At 39.5% G+C, this 18,641-nt stretch overlaps 1 protein-coding gene across 1 annotated transcript in view; it reads right to left on the bottom strand.

Annotated features, from left to right (window-relative positions):
• Positions 1 to 9,556, bottom strand: part of HERC2 (HECT and RLD domain containing E3 ubiquitin protein ligase 2) — a 119,738-nt gene extending 110,182 nt beyond the window's left edge. Inside the window, exons 1-2 of the mRNA XM_068923146.1 lie at positions 9,454 to 9,556; positions 8,398 to 8,502 (exon numbers count right to left, since the gene is read on the bottom strand). Of these exons, the coding sequence (XP_068779247.1) occupies positions 8,398 to 8,457 (60 nt within the window). The 5' untranslated portion in view covers positions 8,458 to 8,502; positions 9,454 to 9,556. The remainder of the gene's footprint in view (positions 1 to 8,397; positions 8,503 to 9,453) is intronic.
• Between the last annotated feature and the right edge of the window lie 9,085 nt (positions 9,557 to 18,641).

The raw sequence follows: 18,641 nt of genomic DNA, 5'->3' as shown, positions 1-18,641 counted from the left end.
AGCTCACTATTAATCCAGTCAACGTTCAGAAGACAGGTTAAAATGTGAAGTGCCACTACAATATCCAAAAGTGAAACTGAGTTAATTTATCACTTAAAAACAAATTTTTCTTATTTGACTTGTTTTAGTTTCATGATCCCAAAATCAGAGTTCTATGAACATAACAGAAGCTTCACAACTCTCTTAAGAGAAATACTTCACTTCAACAGAAGTTGCCAGTTGAAGATAACAGTAAGTCAACTGTAGGGTATAAAAGTCAAATTTTTGCTTTGACCACACAATGCCGCTTTTCTTCATAGTATTTAAGACTATCTTAGGCAACACAAGCATATAGAATTTTCTTCTTTTTCTCCCATTGTTACTTCCTGCATCCAATCATTTGCAATGAGTCTACCAATAGATCACAGTGCCAAAACATGAGAACTGGAACTTCATTCCAAACAGATTCTATAAAATACCATCTCAAAAATATCATCCTTCTTCCATTTAATTGTTTATGGAAAGTTCATAAAGGAACTGAGGGCACTTTGCAAAGAGAAGAAAATTGCAGTCTGGTAAGGATAAGGGGAGAAGAAAGTCTGATCTCCCAGGCTGTACAGAAATAAAAGGACAAACTTGTTTCCAGGCTATGTTCTGTGAAGCCATATACAATTAACTATGCTTTGTAAACGTATGTACTGTTTTGCCAATGTCTTTGGAAGCAGTAAGGGTAAGTTAACATCCTTCATGCAGCCGCCAAGCTTCAAACAGTCAAACTGCATTAATCTCGTCTCAGCTACTTAGTAGTTGGGACTCATCAGAAAGATAGTATAGCTTGACCATGTCGATTTCTCACAGGAATATACCACTTTCCAATCCAAAGCACAGAATCACAGAATGGCCAAGTTTGGAAGGCACCTCTGGAGATCATCTAGTCCAACACCCCTGATCAAGCAGGGTCCTCTAGAGCATGTTTCCCAGGATCACACCCAGGCGGGTTTTGAATATCTCCAGGGAAGGAGACTCCACTACCTCTCTGGGCAACCTGCTCCAGTGCTCTGTCACCCTCACAGTCAAGAAGTTTTTCCTCAGATTCAGACGGAACTGCCTGTGGTTCAGTTGGTGCCCGTTGCCTCTTGTCCTGTCAGTGGGCACCATGGAGAAGAGACCGGCCTCATCCTCTCAACACCCTCCCTTCAGATGCTTGTACACATTGATGAGATCACCTCTCAATCTTCTCTTCTCCAGGCTGAACAGGCCCAGCTCCCTCAGCCTTTCTTCAGAGGAGAGATGCTCCAGTCCCCTCATCATCTTTGTAGCCCTCCGCTGCACTCTCTCCAGCAGCGCCACATCTCTCTTGTACTGGGGAGCTCAGAATTGGACACAGTACTCCAGGAGAGGCCTCCCCAGGGCCGAGGCGAGGGGCAGGATCACCTCCCTCCACCTGCTGGCAACACTCTGCCTCATGCAGCCCAGGATCCCATTGGCCTTCTTGGCCACAAGGGCACCTTGCTGGCTCAGGCTTAACTTGTTCTCCCCCAGGACTCCCATGTCCTTCTCGGCAGAGCTGCTTTCCAGCAGGTCAACTTCATGAGGTTCCTCTCTGCCCAACTCTCCAGCCTGTCCAGGTCCCTCTGAAGGGCAGCACAGTCTTCTGGTGTGTCAGCCACTCCTCCCAGTTTAGTATCATCAGCAATGTCCCCCTTGGTATTTTATTAAAACACAGATCAACTCACTCTCTTTTACATCATACACTTTTTCTGTCAGCTATGTATGCATGCCACACTTGACAGAAAACTCACCTGAAGAACTTCACTACTTATAAGGTATAGACATATAGTACAGTAACTCTGTAATAAGTTTAAACCATAGCAGCATAAAGGCAAAATTTGTGGGAGTACATAACCCCTTTCACCAATACATCTATGTTGCAACAGCTATCCCATAGAGAAAGTATTTCATGGACATGCCGTCTATATGTACCACCTTCTATGTCAAATTGTAACACATGGCAGGTGTTTACAATCTAAATCGGTGAAGTTCAGAGATGCTGAACAGCAGGGCTTCCCAAACTTGGCTTGCTCAGGTACCATCAACATAATTTTGTTGCCAATAATTTTTGGTTAAAATTAGTGAGAATTTCCATTTGTAAGGCAAACATCTAATTAATTACTGTTGTGGATGAGGAATAAATGGAAGGGGTGATTTATTTTTGACATGGATAATGTTCAGCCTACTAACTGGGGAAGAAGGCAAGAAATCCTACCGAGTGACAAGCCAGGAATGCATCACATTTCACAATACACCAACTTGTTAAAAGCACAGTGCATTTAGACTTGGTAAAAGAAATTTAGTACTTCACCGCTCCTTATCTGTTATAAGACGTAGGCATGTAAGCACAAAATTAGAGAACAGTAATGTAAATACAGCAAATATGGTTTAATATTAATGAATTATTAACCAGCAGAATTTAGTACCTTAAGATTATCATGGGGCTGCTTATGCCATGGGGAGGTAGTTAAACAATCAAATTACTCATGAGGAAGAAAAAGAGGGTGTTCACAATGGCTTTTTGGAGATACTCCCCAAGGGAACGTTGCATCTTATTGTCTGTTCACTGTGTTTCTGATGTTTCAGGCACTCTTAGTTAAGTCTAACTCTCTTGCAGTAGAGAGATCTAACTCACTAGAATCCTTGATTTAGTGAATATCTTTCCCTCTAATAATTTAATCCCTTAATTTGTGACTGTTCAAAGGGATGACACAGCTTCATGTGGTCCATCAGATTACGTGCCTGATGTAGGTCATTAAACATTCCTGCAGAAAGGACAGGAATTTCCATAAATCTTAACTGGAGCTCAAAAAAAAAAAAAAAAAAAGCAAAAATACAATCAAAAAAACTCACAGAGATTCAGGCAGGATTCCTGATTATATAACTGTCTTGGAAACTGAAGAAAATGACTACATAATCTCAATATGTTAATACGCATCTAAAATACAACCTACTTAATAATCTTCACCCCAGAACTGCCAGCAATGAAAAAGGGAGAAAAATGAGAGGAATGTCTTCTTACTTTCAATTATTTTTGCATTAACCTTTGGCTGTATTTTAAATACTACGCTAAAAAAACATTTGCTTTTAAAAATAGAAATGGAGACAAAAAACTCTGCTGTTTCTTTTTCAACACATGAACAGTGAAGAAACACACAGGAGGAACAGCAAGTCCCTTCTCAAGTCTCCCCATTGTTTTTCCTTTTTTCAATCCATTCAATTAATTTTCCCTTTTTTGCTGTCTTCCTCTTCAGTGTTCTGTTTCAGCCTCCTTCCCTCTCCACTGAAGCATGCCATGAAGTCACAGCTGTTTATCATACCTAAGCAAAGCACAGTGAAACATAATCTGGTCTAACATATTACTCTAAAGCTCTGACAGCAAAGTTTAGCAGCCCTGCACTACTTCAACACATTTGGGGTTAAACCAGAAACGTCCCCTTGGTAACAGTCTACCAGACTTCCATTTGTTGCAAAATTTCATTAATGGTTAAAACCCAATTGCAAAGACAAACTATGCCATTCCCTCAAATTTGGAGCAGAAATTCTGTTCCTTCCTTCATCTTCTGAAGAAGAGTTCTGTCTTAGCCCAAAGTCTTGTATAAACGTTAAGCTTATTTTGTCCAACCTATCACTCCATCCCATGTCCTTAGGGGACTCCATGTCCTTACCCCTCATCTGGAAATCACTAATTGTGGAGGAAGAGGATTACTTTATTTTTAAAATAATCAGAAGTTCCTTATTATCAACTTCACCTTCTTGAAAATTTTAAAAGTCCTGATTTCATTTCCTGTTTAAAAAAAAAAAGAAACAACTTTCCACCAAGCCCTTCATTTTTTGAGCAGAAAACCAAAGTTAAGGAAAAAATGAACAGGGAATCAACAAAACAGAGAAAGTAACTTGCACTATATTTTTTGCTTTTAATAATGTAGATATAGAGTCTTGACTATCTTTTTACCAGCAAAACATTGATCGAGATGCTAGAACAGTGAGCTTTTCACAAAAATCAAGATGCTAAATTTAACTTTGACAGGATGGTAAAAAGATATCAGACAAATGCAACTCTTATAGCTGCTTGCTTCACTTTAAAGAGACCTCTCTCTCATCTTTGTGGCAAAAGAAGATGATAAGAATTGCCTGCCAACTGTGAACCAAATGGAAGCTGATGAAAATCCACTATATTGCTCTTGTAAACAACTCTTGCACCTTCACTGCTGCCTAAAGTTTTTTTCCACGCTACAGCAAAATGAAAGCTTTTCTCCCCCATCTCCTGCTATTAAGCACAATAGAGTTCTCTGCAAGATCCAGAATAAGCAGACTAATAAACAGCAGTTCAAATACACACACGCATCACATGGTGATGGCTGGCATGTGGTTCTGGTTTTTGGTTATTCAGCCACCACTAGTTAAAGTTCTCTGCATAAGGTTCTAAATGAACAGCACAGCAGATTCATTTAATTAGAATTATTTAAACACCTGATTTTAAGCACAATTTGACTTAGGATGCTGGATACCTACGTTTAAGTAAACACTTTTAATGTTATCTTGCATTTGTATATTTTTTACATTTTCTTCTTAAAAAAAGGGATGTCTTCATTAGATAGTCATTAAACTACGATCTCTCATTGTGTACCGATTTTGTTATAAATGTGATGATTTTCACTAGTAATAAATATACATAGGTACCGTTTTTAACATACCAATTAAAATCTAAAAAAAAAAAAAAAAAAAAGTGATACTTCTACCTTTCTGGCAATTACATTAAACATGACCCATGCTAAAATGATCTGTGCTAAAAACCATCTGTCATGCTATTAATAGAACTATTATCTGCTATATTATACTTTTATGTTCTAATATTGCATATATCACAAATATCACATTATATTACTGATGTAACTTCATATTCAGCTCTGTTATGCTAATTTTTCAGCTCCTGTGTAACAGTTGTTTTTTTTCAGGCAATACAGATGATCTTGATTTTGTTCTAACGGGAAATTTAATTTTTCACAAAATAAATTTTTCCAGACAGTTCTAAGTCATACTAGCAGCTGTAAGAAAGATCATATAATGGTCAATTAATTACATAGTTAGTTTAAAAAAAAAAAAACTAAAATGGTTATAGAGACGACCTTGGTCTTTGTCAAGCTTTTCAGCTTCCTACAATAGCACTGATTAAACTGGTTTCAGATAAAATAAAACAAGCAAAAAATATATTGTCACAATATAGTTTCCATAAACATTTCACACTGCTTCAGTTTAGCTTGCAGGCAAAAGGTTCACTGTTATAACAAAACGGCTTGTATCTTTGGTATTTTCTTAAAACAAGTAATAACACGCTACATCATGTTGGCTTTGTCTTTGAGAGTAACCTCCCAAAATTGAATTAGGACACTTAAATTTGGCCTTGGTGCCAAGTGGAACAGCTGCTCTTGCAGGTGAATGAACACAATTCATACTAAAACCCACGTATCATTCTTTTCTGTGTTTACTAAGAACATTAGATTACACACTGTCATTACTAATGCGTATAATATTACAACATTGTGTATTATATTACTGATGCAACATCATATCAAGCTAAAGCAAAAAAGGATCTGATGATATTTAGAGAAATTTAATTGGTTTTAATCCACAGTAACTGCCACAGCTGTCAAGTCTAAAGAGCGAGCTCTCTGGTAACAGTGGCAGAAAATGAAAGTCAGACCTTGGAGAGTACTATCCCACCAGAAGAAACATTTCCCTTCCTATTCTAGATACACTCCTCAAGTTTTGCAACAGTAAGGAACTTCATTAAAAAAAAAAAAAAAAGTTACAGACTAATCAATCTCTTATGCCTCCTAAAGCAAGAAATCCCTAGTAGAAATTTGTTTCTCCAAGGAATTTCACTTACATGCCCTTTGACTTTTGTCCAGTGAGAAATTAAGAATCTAGCTGCAAAGCGCAGAATTTCAGGTCTAACTCCAAGCCATAAACTGCAGTCAGCCTGATGAATTTATATAAATTAGCGCGTCTTTCTTCAAACCTCTCCTGGGTATTATGCTTATCTTTTCAGTTCCTGTTGACAGTCTTTTCCACCCCAATAAAGTCCTTATATAGTCACCAGGCAAAGATGTACACAGTAGGTAACCAGTATACTCAGTACACACAGAACTCAAATGATAGGATTTATATCTACACAGAGATTTCACGAGTAACTAAATCATGCCATTCAACCAGTAGCTAAAACAGTCAACCACACAGAAGAAAGAGAAAATTCCTCAGAGTACAAAACCCATGTCCTTGACAGAAGGCATCTGCCATTTAACATACTAAGAAGCAATTCAAGATTCACATGCACTTTTTTTTTTGTTAAGTAACAGACACACATGCATACAGATTTCTGTAAAGACGACCTGTGTAATACCAACAAAAATCGCTAACCTAATAAGAAAATTATATGATCCCCAGGAGGCCTGGCTAGTCTTCAGATTCCAGAGAAGGGTTGTTCATGACCAGCAGATCCCAAATGATTACCGTGCTCTTATTTCATTAATCTCATTATTTTGACTAGAGCACAATTGGAAGAAAACAAAAGGAGTATCCTGACAATTAAAGACTAACTCGTTAGAACTCAAAAGAACTCTCAAAAAAAGAGAATCTATTCATTGAAATTTGTTACAAATTAAGACCTTTATTATTTAATGGAATTATTATAATCCCCTGGAATTATACAGCCCCCTGAAAGAGACAAATAGTTCATTGCACTTGTACACACTCAGCTGAAAACCATCCTAAAGTAAAGATGATAGTTGAAACCCTCCTGTCAAAAGTGTATGTAAACATAAAACAGGTATGCAGAAGAAGAGGCGATGCATATGAGAGGAAAACTATAAGAAATCACATGAAGAGTCACATTTTTCACCTCACATAATACAGAAGAAAAATGCATACTCAGCAGCTGTTATAAAGATTGTTACTTTTCCGGCTGCAATTTTCCTCTATTTACATATATGCTACTTCAGTTACTGCAGATCTAGAACTCACCTTCCTGAGACTCATTTCAAAGTCTTAGCTATTCACTTATTAGAAAAATATTTCTATATTTCTCAACAAGCTTATCTTCAATTTGTTTTGTACTACTTATTTACCCCATTAGCCAAAACTTTGGATCAACATTTTTGACTTTGTAAAGAATAAAGATGAAACTTAGATGAACTGATCTAACCAAATCAAAGGGTAAGCCCCGCCATTATATAGCATTTACACACAACAGTGACTAAATAAAGCAACCTTAAAGGCTATCTGTCACCTCTGAAACTGATTTAGCTTGTTTGCACAATACTGGAGAAAGACTGGTTTTGTATTGCAAGTGCATGAGGACGGAGACTTATCTAAGCACAGGAACAGATGAACTCTACCACGATCATCCATCATCATGCAGCCTGTAACTTTGGGTCAAGTCTCTCAGGATGCCTTTTTTTTTTTTTTTTAAATTAAAAATATCTCTATAACATAGGAATAATACTGACAGGCCTGTCACAACAGGAATTTCAGTTTTGAGCAGAAATATGAGAAGGTTATTCAAAGTAATGTATCTATATGCAACATCTGGGGGAAGGAAGGAAACAGAGAAGGCAAGGACTTAGTTTAGTTAACCTACTTCATCCAGAACAAACATAACCAACCTAAACTACTCTATTTCTCTATATTTCCTCTTAATTTTCAAATCTGAGAATATTATTTGGAAAAGTTCAAACTGGGAAAACATGGTAATGTCCTTATTCCCTGTATCACATGACCTCGATAAATAAACAGATCCTCATCTAAAATAAAGGAAAATTTTCTCCAAGAACCAGTACAATTGTACATTTCAACAAACACCAGTTCCATTTTAATCACATCTCTTCGACAAACTCAGTATAAAATTAACTCCCTTGGAAAAGGACACAATTTACACTGAACACCTTTATCCAAAGAATTATAGTAAAAGTTAATCCGAAACTTCAGAACACAAATTAGATTAAATTAGATTTCCATCTTCTTTTCCTTCAGTTCTCTCATGCATTAAAGCAGCTAGCTCATATGTAAACAAGAAGTAACAGCCTAAATAAAGCATTTACAGCTCCAACAGCGATCAACTGTGTGCTTTATTCCTTGTGCAGCTTGGTTCTAAACAGAAGAGACTAGACAATAGCTCTACCTTCAGCTTCAAAAAAGTTATTTTCTTCAAATCACTTTTAAATCAGTATACTCAAAAACTGTACGTCAGTCTCAACAGCAATGCTATAGTCCTCTGTTTGTCAGCTATTTAGATTAAAAGTATCCTGGATCTGCACCCAAAAGGTCACAATGTAATAGATGCATCTAATTCCTTACAATATAGCGCGCGTGTGATTCTCTTCTTCCCTTTATAATTTCTTTTTTAATTATTAAATTTTTCTCTTTCATGTTTCCTTCTCCAGCCTTCTCTCCAGGCTGGCAGACCAGCCCAACCTGCCACAAAAAGAGAAAAATAACAATCTAGCACATGAAACACCCTTATATGATCTATCTCAGTTTGGACTCGGATGGCTTCCACTCGATCTTTAGAAATTCAGCGTGATTAAGGATCTTCCTCATTCACATCCCCCAAAACCGCACAGGGAGAGAAACACGCATTAAGAGCCCTCTCGGAACCAAAAAGGTTCCCTTCCCTCCAGCATTCGTGGAAGAAAACCTCCCTTCGGCTCCACCGAGCAACACCAGAGGCCTGACGCTGCCCCCTCAGACCCATAAGTGGTGCATGAAATAAATAATTGATCGCAGATTACGCAAGCAGCAGGCCAACAGAACGCGATCATCAGGGTCACCCGCACCCCCTCCCTCCCCAAGCAGCAGCCGCAGCCGGGGGCTCCCCGCACCGCTCCGCACGACCCCCCTCTCCCGAGAGCATCCCCTTGCCTCCCCCCGCCCCCCCGCCGCCCTCACGGCCCGCTGTCACCGCCCGTTATGGTTATGAGCCGCTGTTTTAATCCAGCCCGAGGAGCCGGGGGGAGGGGGCAGCGGGGCCCCGGGAAGGAGGGGGAGGCCACCGGCGCTCTGCATGGCGGAGACAGCCCGGTTAAGGGAAGGGACGGTTGAACCCCCTTTCCCCCTCCCCATAGGGACGGTTACAAACGGCGCGGGGGGGGGGGGGGCTGCGCCGCTCCTCCCCCCCTCGGCGCCCTCACTAGGGGGAGGAGGCGGTCTCCCCCCCCCGCCCCGCACGACCGATGCGGGGCCCGCTCCCCTCACCCCCTACCCCGCGGCCAGCTCCACAGGGCGGGGCGGACGGGGGGGGGGGTCCTCTCCCTCGCCCACTTCCCCTCCCCCCCCGCCGAGCCAGATGGAGGCGCCGGCGCGCGCGCGCGCGCCCCCGAGGCGGCGGTTGGCAGCGAGGCGCGCGCGGGGCTCCCCCGTACTCACCCGCCGTCCGTGGCGGCGGCAACGGGGGCGGCGGCTCCGGCTCCTCTGCCCTCGCCCGGATCTATTGCCGCCTGCTCGGCTCCGGCTTAATCCTCGCCCCTCCTCCCCCCCTCCCTTCCCCCCCTTCCTCCGCCGGCAACGCCGCTCGTCAATCCCTCCCTTCCTCCCTGGAAACGGGAGGGGGGAATCGGCCAATTCGCGGCCAAGCCCCCGAGACGCCTGCAAAGCTCTGCACCAATCAGAAAGGAGGGAGAAGGCGGGACATCCTGCCCCGAGGCCGGCCGCACCATAGAGAGGCGAGGTGCAGAGGGGCTAGAGAGGTCTGTCTTATTAAGGGCCGGCGGAGGCTGGCGGATGGTGCGGGCTCGGCGGCGGCGGTTGAGGCACCTCCAGCCCGGGGCGGGAGAAAGCTGCCACGTCCGGCCCCGAGCAGTGCCGGGCCGAGTCCCAGCGCAGTCTCAATGGCGTGTGTGGCACTAACGGAACGTCCTGGGCTGGAGATGTTCGTCCACCTAACAGACACGTCGTAGGCCCAGAATAAAACTCTCTTTTTAAGTAGGATGTAGAGAGGAGACTAAAGAGTGGTTTGTTTGTTTGTTTGTTTAATTTATTACTTTGGGGGCAACGCTGCAAACTGTAGGCTTATACTCTTATGTTCGTTTATAGAAAATTTAAGCTTTTTAAGGACTACTTTGGAATGGATGGGTCAATAGTAGTTGAGTGGCAAACAAAATGGCAGAAGCAGCCTGAAAGAGCACAGGCTGGAAATAGGAAAATCAGGCCGCTATATGCAAGAGAAGAAGGGATGCTGGAAAGAAAGCAGGAGGTTAGTAATAGCAGGAAATGATGGGAGTCTGAAGATGTGCAGCTTTTGCTACCCCTTTTTGTAGGGGTAGCTTTTTGCTACTCCTTTTGCCTAAGCACATCTGTTGAATCAAATAAACATGTTTCAAAGTAAGTTTGTTACAGGTGACAAACTTAGTCAGGAATATGAAATGCAGACTAATCAAAATTAAAGTTTCTCACAGTACTCAAGACTGCAGTTCCCTGGCAGCCGAGGAGTAGGGAGGTATGAGCAAGGCAGGGCAAATGGGATCATGATTGGCTTAGGCTGGCAAGGAACCAGAGACTGAATGACTTGTCAATAAAATAGCACACGGTCTGAGTTTATTACAGCCAGTTAGACAAAGGAACAATAGTTTTGTTTTGTTTTTTAATATAAAAGCATTATAATAATTATTACTAGTAAAACTCAGTGAGATGGATTCCCCACTGTTCATTCTCAAAGTAACAAAAACCGAAATGCTACCATGACCTTAACTCCTTTGCCATTCACTCACTACAGACCTCTTGGATCCAGATATAGTAGTCATCTTAAGGTAAAATGCAGTGCAAGATTTCCTAAGTGCGTGAAAACGTAAGCAAAAAGGTGGAAATGCCTCATTTTCTAAAGTTACAAACTTCAGAAAGTTCTTCAAAACAGGAACCTTCAAAAATAAAAGTAGCCTCCCTTGAAAAATCCACCCAATGCCTACATGAAGTCAAGAGCTTTATTTTAGGCATTGAAAGTTTTGTCATCTACATATGTCGTGGCTGCTGTCCTGCCTACTCTGACTAGTCCATGACTGAGCGAGAGCTGGCATGTCAGGATGGGAAATGTTTTGTTTCTTCTTCCCTGGTAGACTGGAAATATAGGAAAATGGTCTTACTGGAGTGTTCTGAGGAAGAATGAGAGACAAAAACAAAAGGAAGTAGTAAAACTTAGTTGTAACCACAGTGCCTACTGAGTGTTCAAATGATCTGCAGGTCACATCTAAATGAGATAGTCTGCATGTGCGTTTTTTATTTAGCTCTCCAGGAAGATGATCTTTACGTTGAAAACTTGCATTTCATTCAGAAACATTTCTTACTTTTATTAAATACTAAATGGCAATAGCAGGAGGCCCTCGCTGGTACTTTTAAGGTGAATGATTTCAAGATTGTATAGCTAGCTAACTAGTTAAATTGAATCACTGGCCCAGTTAGCAGGAACTCACTGCCTTCAACAAAATCAAAACATATTTCGGTGCACTAACCCTGCAAATTCAACAGCTACAGATACTTTTGGAGAAAATGATGGATAATTTTTATTTGCATCTGAAATTCATTGTAATAGTCTGGTTCCTTCTCACAAAATATGCAACCCACCAAATTTTCCCAATTTCTGTTACAACAACATGAATAAGCACTTTGACAAGATTTAAAAATAAAATGATTTTTAATAAAGTAGTTAGAAAACTCAGTCTGCAATCTGAAATTTGCCTTTATACACAGTATTTGTAGTATTAAGTCCATCAATAACTGGGTTATTCTGATGTTACTTAAATAACAATGTCACGTTGTTGTACTTCAGACTGACCAAAGCAACAAAGGCAATGTATGAAAGGCTTGTGTTGGCGAGTTAAAGCCAGACAACCAGACAGTTGAAAGTATTACCAGTCCAAGCCTTTGTGCTCCACTTCTGATGCATATATGCATCTTAAAGCAGGCTTATATGACCTTTTGAATCAGTTCTCCAGCCATCATCCTTTGTGGCCCAACTTGCTAAAGTAACCTACTTTATACCTGAGAAAATCATTAAGTGGATCTGATGCCTCTGCTTATACCAATATCCATCAGGTTGCAGGGCAGACTACTAGTGAGGTGGGAGGAACTTAAGCCCTCTGTTTTCACTGCATAGCTCCCCAAACCCTCACACTTCTTTCCCGCTTCCTTCAGAGGAATAGCTGGACATGAAAAACCCAGATTTTTGTGGACAGACACAGTCAATCATTTAGATATATCTACTTCTAGGCATATCATCAAATCACTATTAATATATACATTAAAGCAAAAAGTAAATAACATACAAGAATGAAAGATACTGAAACCAAGAGGCTGCATTTTCTGGTCCGCTTCTTAGAACGCCTACAGAGCGCTCTAAAAACGTCTGGCTCTGGGCACAAGACCTTTCTTTTGTTGCAAGTGTGGTGGAGGAGCCATACCAGCTTCTACAAGAGGAGAAGCACTTTAGGGGTATGGAGTGTAGAGAAAAAGAAGACTGGTGGTGCACATGGTGTATGTAACCACCAAAGGCTGAGGAAAGGGAGGCAGTAGCATGAATGATGCCCTGCCCTCATTTCTAGTGCAGTTCAATTTGTAGCACTGCCTGGCCAGCATAAGGAGACAGGGAAAACCATCATAAGTAGTTACAAGGTCAGTCTCAAGAATTGAGGCACTCTAATTCTCAAGTAACTAGATCCAAAAACCTTAATAGCCCATGAACAAATAGTGAGAATGAATTTTTTTTTAAATCAAGAAGAACCAAAACCAATCAAATGTATGTTTACATAAAAATAAATCTAGTCCTACCTGCATGCCTTCTAGGTATAGCTGTCAAATCTTTACTAATTAATGAATAATTGTGTGAGCTCAAGGGAATCCATTCTAGTTAAAACAGCAGTGGAATGTGAGGCATTTCTTTTCTCTCACCAGTGAATATCAATAATTGCATGCATGCGAAAGGGACACAAAACCATTTTTGTAAGAGCAATGCCTAACTGTTTACTGCAAAACAATGCCTTTTTTGTTTGTAATTTTGCTCAAGAGCCATTTGTGTTGAGCTTTCCCGCTGAGTGTGGAAGTCTTTGTATATTATTATCCACAAAATATAAAATCCAGTCCACAGTGGGCTTAAAACAGACCTCGAAGAGTTTCCTGGCTTGCTTCCTGTTGAGGAAGGTTCTCCCAAAGAAAGTGAGAAACTTCTACCATTAGTCTCTATTATTTTACTACTCTCTGAATTGAACTGTTGGCCAAAATTTCAGTTTTGCACGTTGCTCCACTTAAAAGCAATAGCTCATGATGAGGCCTGTTATTTCTTTATTGTATTATTTGCCAAAAATGCCAGCAGTTCAAATGGCTCGATACAGATTATTATGTCACATCAGTGCTTTTTTACAGAGGGAAAACAGGACAGAGGAAGGACAAAACAGTGTTCTCCTCCTCTGCCCTATACTAGTATTTCTAAATATTCACAGTGGTACTTTTTACTTGCCATTTTCATCACTGAATTAAATATCATTTACATAAGCAGGCACCACCACCAAACAAAGGAAACACCTTCCATGTTCAAAGATCCAAGCCCTTTTCAATCAATATCCCAACAATCTCTCCCTATGCCTCCTCAAGACCACGAAACAAGATCTTCTGCATCCGTGTCTGGCTTTCTGATACTTTCTCACTTTCGGGGTAATAGTCCAGGCTATTTCTTATCTTTTTCTCAAATATCTCCATTTCAGCATGTCCTTCACATTCATCCATACTTCCAAGATTATTTCACTCCTATCCTTACCGGGTAGTGATACATCCGTGTTTTAGTCTGGAAACTGTATTTTTCTATGAAATAGAATTAGTTTAACCTCTCCTCTCCTTTTTTTTTTTTTTTTTACCCTATCTTAAATGACAGAAAACGCTTACATCCAGAAGTTCAACAAGTTCTCCTCCTGTGACAATTTTTCTTTGTGAAAACAATCTTCTAAGTGTGAATCACAGGATATTGTACAGCTGACAGCTCAGTTGCAGAGGTGGTGCTGGAGAAGCAATTCACTGCACAGAGAGTTAAAAAAAATTAAGGATGAAGCGACTAAAAAACTGTTACAACAAAGCCATAATTTCTCTCCAGACAGCTAATTAGATTCTATTGTTAATTACATTTTGCATAGTTAATCATTTTTTAAATTAGGGTGAATCCTGTCCTTGTTAAAGCACGTAGTAGAATTTTCATCAGCTTCATTAAGCTCAGGAATTCAGCCTCATATATCCTTTATTTTATTCATCGAATGCCAACTGTTCTGCTTTTTAGCGCCCCAGAAGTTTGCTCTCCAGGTTGTGTCTTCCATTACAGAGAAGAAATGTTGTTTTCCTTACCCAGGGCCAGCGCCAATTTTTCTCTCCAGGAAATCTCTTGCTTTATAGCCCAAAGCAGTTTGATTTGACTTCATTCTACATCTCTGAACTCAATAACAATGATAAGTTTTCTGTGGCTCTTCCTTTTATTTTTCGAGATTATCAACTCAAAATAATCATTTTATAACATTTCTGAGATGGACATTGTTCTCTGACTTCCAGAGTAGCTTTGGAAATGCCAGATTGACAATGTTCACTAGACGAATCTTTAGGAGACTTTAACAATAAACATAGCATAAATATTCAGATATCCATTACAGACCTGTTGAAATTAAAAGTCTTTGGCATACAGTGAAGGATACATCAAGAATTCAGATGAAATATATATACGCTCCATGTATTAAAAAATAACAACCTCCATGAGCTCTTTCTCCTTTCCAAATTAAATACAGTTATTAACTTTTAGCCAAGCAGGAAATGTTTAAATTTAAAAGGACTTTTTAATTAAGGGAACATTTTGTATAAGATTTGCTAATAATGGCATCTATTACAGGATCTAAAAACACATTACAGTAATAAGCTACGTTCACAAAGCAGTTCATCTACAAAAATTAGGGAGATTTCCAAAATGATCAAGATAGCATTCCTTTGATGCTTAGGTGGAGTTTTAAATCAAACTAAGGGTAGTAAAAATCAACATAGTATTACAGTAGAAACTGAAATATATCCTCACTACTACACTAATCTGTATATATTGAGGGCAGAATGATTCTGTGTTATAATGTCATGCAAATGAATTATCAGTAATTGAATATATTCTATCCAACAGGAGGCTAGTTGCCTAGTTAACATTTACCAATTAAACCATCAGCGGGCACTGCAACATACTTCACAGTCACTTAACATGATGGCGGATGTTTGGTAGGCATTTTGAGCAGCAAGTACATTTTGAATTTTGAGATTAAACAAAAAATGCTGCTTTTTTCCCTACATTAGAATGCAAAGCATAATTCATTGCAGAAGACTTAGAAACAAAATGGAAATGATTTGGCAGAATGAGAAAAGCATTACATCTATTAGAGCTCTGGAATAAAGGAGTCTATACCCTGCATAGGAAACATGATGCGGTAGGATGAAACTTTACTAGACAGAGAGATGGGAACGATATCCTTTAGCCCATAATCAAAGCATGAACTGTCATATATAAGAAGGAAGAAAGATGCTAATTTTAATTCCTTCCGTTTAGAAGCTACCATGTATTGAACTTCTAATGCCTGGAAGGTGGCCAACAACACTTTAGCTTTTATACATTGCCTTATATATAGGGAAACACTTTATGAATGCTGATAGGGATCTTTAGTCATTTAGAAAGAAAAGGAAGCAGTATTTTTGTGAAAGATTTCTTCACCTAGATCCATATGGTATCCTTCCGTACAAAAATGCTTCATAAGGAAAAAAACTTACTTAAAAACAAACTGTTAGAATGACTTGGACTTGCGCCATGCTTTGTCCTTGCTGCAGAGCGTTGGAGAGGTATTAGCAGCTGAATAGAAAGGTCAAGGACAGGCTGGTCAAAGCAGGGGGTGGCGAAAGGATAAGAAATTCTTACCTCCATCCGTAATATGTAAAAAGAATACAAGCCCAAAACTCCATCCGTCTACTTGGCTTATGAATTAGGGAATTATCCACAGCTCCCTTTCCACAGCTTTATAAAAACAGCTGTAGAGAATCGCAATTGTGTCTCCCAACATGCCTTTTTACAAAGGGAGCATTTTGCCTCACTTGTGTTTTGCCTACCCCCCACTCCCGTTATTACAATTTCAGAAAGCGTTTAATCCTAAAGGGAGAATCGCTTGAGATTTCAGGCATGCTAATGTATTGCAGGTCCTCAATAGTGAGAAGCGCCCTTAGAATTGGGAAGGGGGTACCAATGTAATGATATAAAATGAAATAATTACCTAGTTCAAATAAGGAAAATCTATTTATCAATATAATTTGTGCTTCTGCCTGTTATGACACTAATGGTCTGCTGATTTTGTAGTATGTTCTGTGCAAGCACAAGGAAATCTGTTGCAACCAAGAGTGCTCCCACCTAATATCTTTTTGCTTTAATACGAGAATATTAATAATACCACTGAAATATTGCAGAGCAGTTGTACCTATTTTAATGCTTTCTTCAGAGCAGTGATTTTGTATCACCTCTCAACCACATCACAGATTTGTCTCTATGCCATGTTACTTTAGCATCCAATGATCAGTATTTTTGAAAAATTAATCTTGAAAGTCTTTTTCATCTTATCTTGTTCTTAATCCTTTGAAGAAAAATAGCCTGGGAAATCACAACACTGGGAAATGAGCTGCTGTGACTTTACTCTTCCCTACCAATTTCAAATTACTGGTCCATTTAGAGACAGCGTATAAGATTTTTTTAAAATATTTATGAAACATTTTCTATCATGTTGACTGACTGCTCCATTATGGCATAAAGCTGTGATGTCTATTCTGTGAAGGTAAGACTCCAGCTTTATTATAAAGAAATGTAAGGTCCTTCTCCTAACCAATCTCTGTCACTCACACAATAGCCCCTAGTAACTGTGTGTACTTCAGGCTACATATAGACATGCCTTTTAAAACATTGAACGTGTTATCTCCCACCACCACTACAAGAGCCCGATTCCTGTTCCTTCTTCTGTGCCAGATGGACTCTTTAAACTTTCAACATGATACATTTGAGACATCATATCTTTTTAGCACTTGCTAAAATTTGTTAACCTTTATTGCTTGTACATCAACCCTCCTCTATTCCTGAGTGCATTTTAAATTATTTTCAGTTGCTCCTTGATCCTCTCTTCTCTTTGATGCTGTTATTTATTAACATAGCCTTAGAGGGCCTGAGCAAATTCAAGATGGCTTTGAAGCTGATATTACTAAACTGTTTTTGAAACCAGAGCCAAAGGTAAATCTAGTTTTATGGCTTGGCACATTTATAATTAACTGATTCTGAGGCTGATATTAATGAAGTTGATTATTAATGTATTATTAATGAATAACACATTTCATAGGGAAAAGATCCCTTCAGAGTAACTCTATAAAAGTATCCTTCCTGTTTTGAGGACAGGCAGCTGCTATCCCATTTGAAATTTGCAGTTTTATTTTCTTGTCTGGGTACCACACAGACACAAAGCTTAGCGTAGAGTAAATCAGATATAACTGATTTACAGTACTATATATCAGATGTAATTGGAGGAACGTCACCCCCGTTGCACATCTAAACAGAAAACCATATCAGAAATATTCCTCTAGAACATATTCATTTTATTGAAATCAATGACCCTCAATTCTCCTCCCACTTGCACCACTGTAAAATACAGGTAGGATTCATTTTGGCTAGTATTAGCCATCCGAAGCTAATCCTTTAGACTATTTCTATTATCAGTGACAAGGAACAGGCTCCTGGAGGGTAATTCATCCCGCCTTAAAGCAGGATGGAGGAATTGCACTCGGAACGTGTGCCTGTCACTGACTACAGAGGAAGCACTCAAGATGGTGAGGTGACTTCTATACAAGACTATAAGGCTGAGAAAATGCATTTACACTGATGGTGCTGAAAGTAAAATCTTGTCTCAGCACTCCCAATGATCTTTAAAACAAAATGCAATACATTCTTCTTTTTCTTTCTTTTTTTTTAAAGAAGGAAAATCACAGGACTCTAATCTCATTTCTACAATTCTGATAATAAATTAACTCCACTCACTCCAGTTCTGTTAGACCTGGCTTACTCCCAGAAAGTAAAATCTAAATTCACTTCTTATTTTATGTGTTGATTGGACACTAGAATTTTCTGTAAGCAAGACTGAACATATTTTTCCATAAAGTTCAAGGAGGTGCTCGTCCACTTGAACACACCTATTGTCCAGAAAGTGCTAGTTCGAGACCGTCACTAAAACCTCCCTGAAGTATCAGAATAGTTTTCCAGCAGAGAATTATGCTGCCCAAGTTTAAACATAAATTATATTAACTTAAAGCACCACAGTAAAAATAGTGATACAAATGCAATGCTTCTTTTCATATTAAGTTTTCATTGTTTAATAGTAAAATAACAATCTAGGATAAAGAGTTTCACGTGTAAATAAAAACTGAGTTAGGAAAAGAGCAATTCTGAAATGTACGGTGACGCAACAGGTGTAACAAAAACGCTGTGACTCAGTCCCCCTGGGAACCTGCAAGGGAAAAAACACATCCTTCAAGTCTGCAGCCACAGA

Source organism: Struthio camelus, chromosome 1 (genome assembly GCF_040807025.1).
Source record: "Struthio camelus isolate bStrCam1 chromosome 1, bStrCam1.hap1, whole genome shotgun sequence".
NCBI classification, from domain to species: Eukaryota; Metazoa; Chordata; class Aves; order Struthioniformes; family Struthionidae; genus Struthio; species Struthio camelus.
Note: the sequence above shows the minus strand (reverse complement) of the source record. Positions and strands in the feature narration are given on the sequence as shown.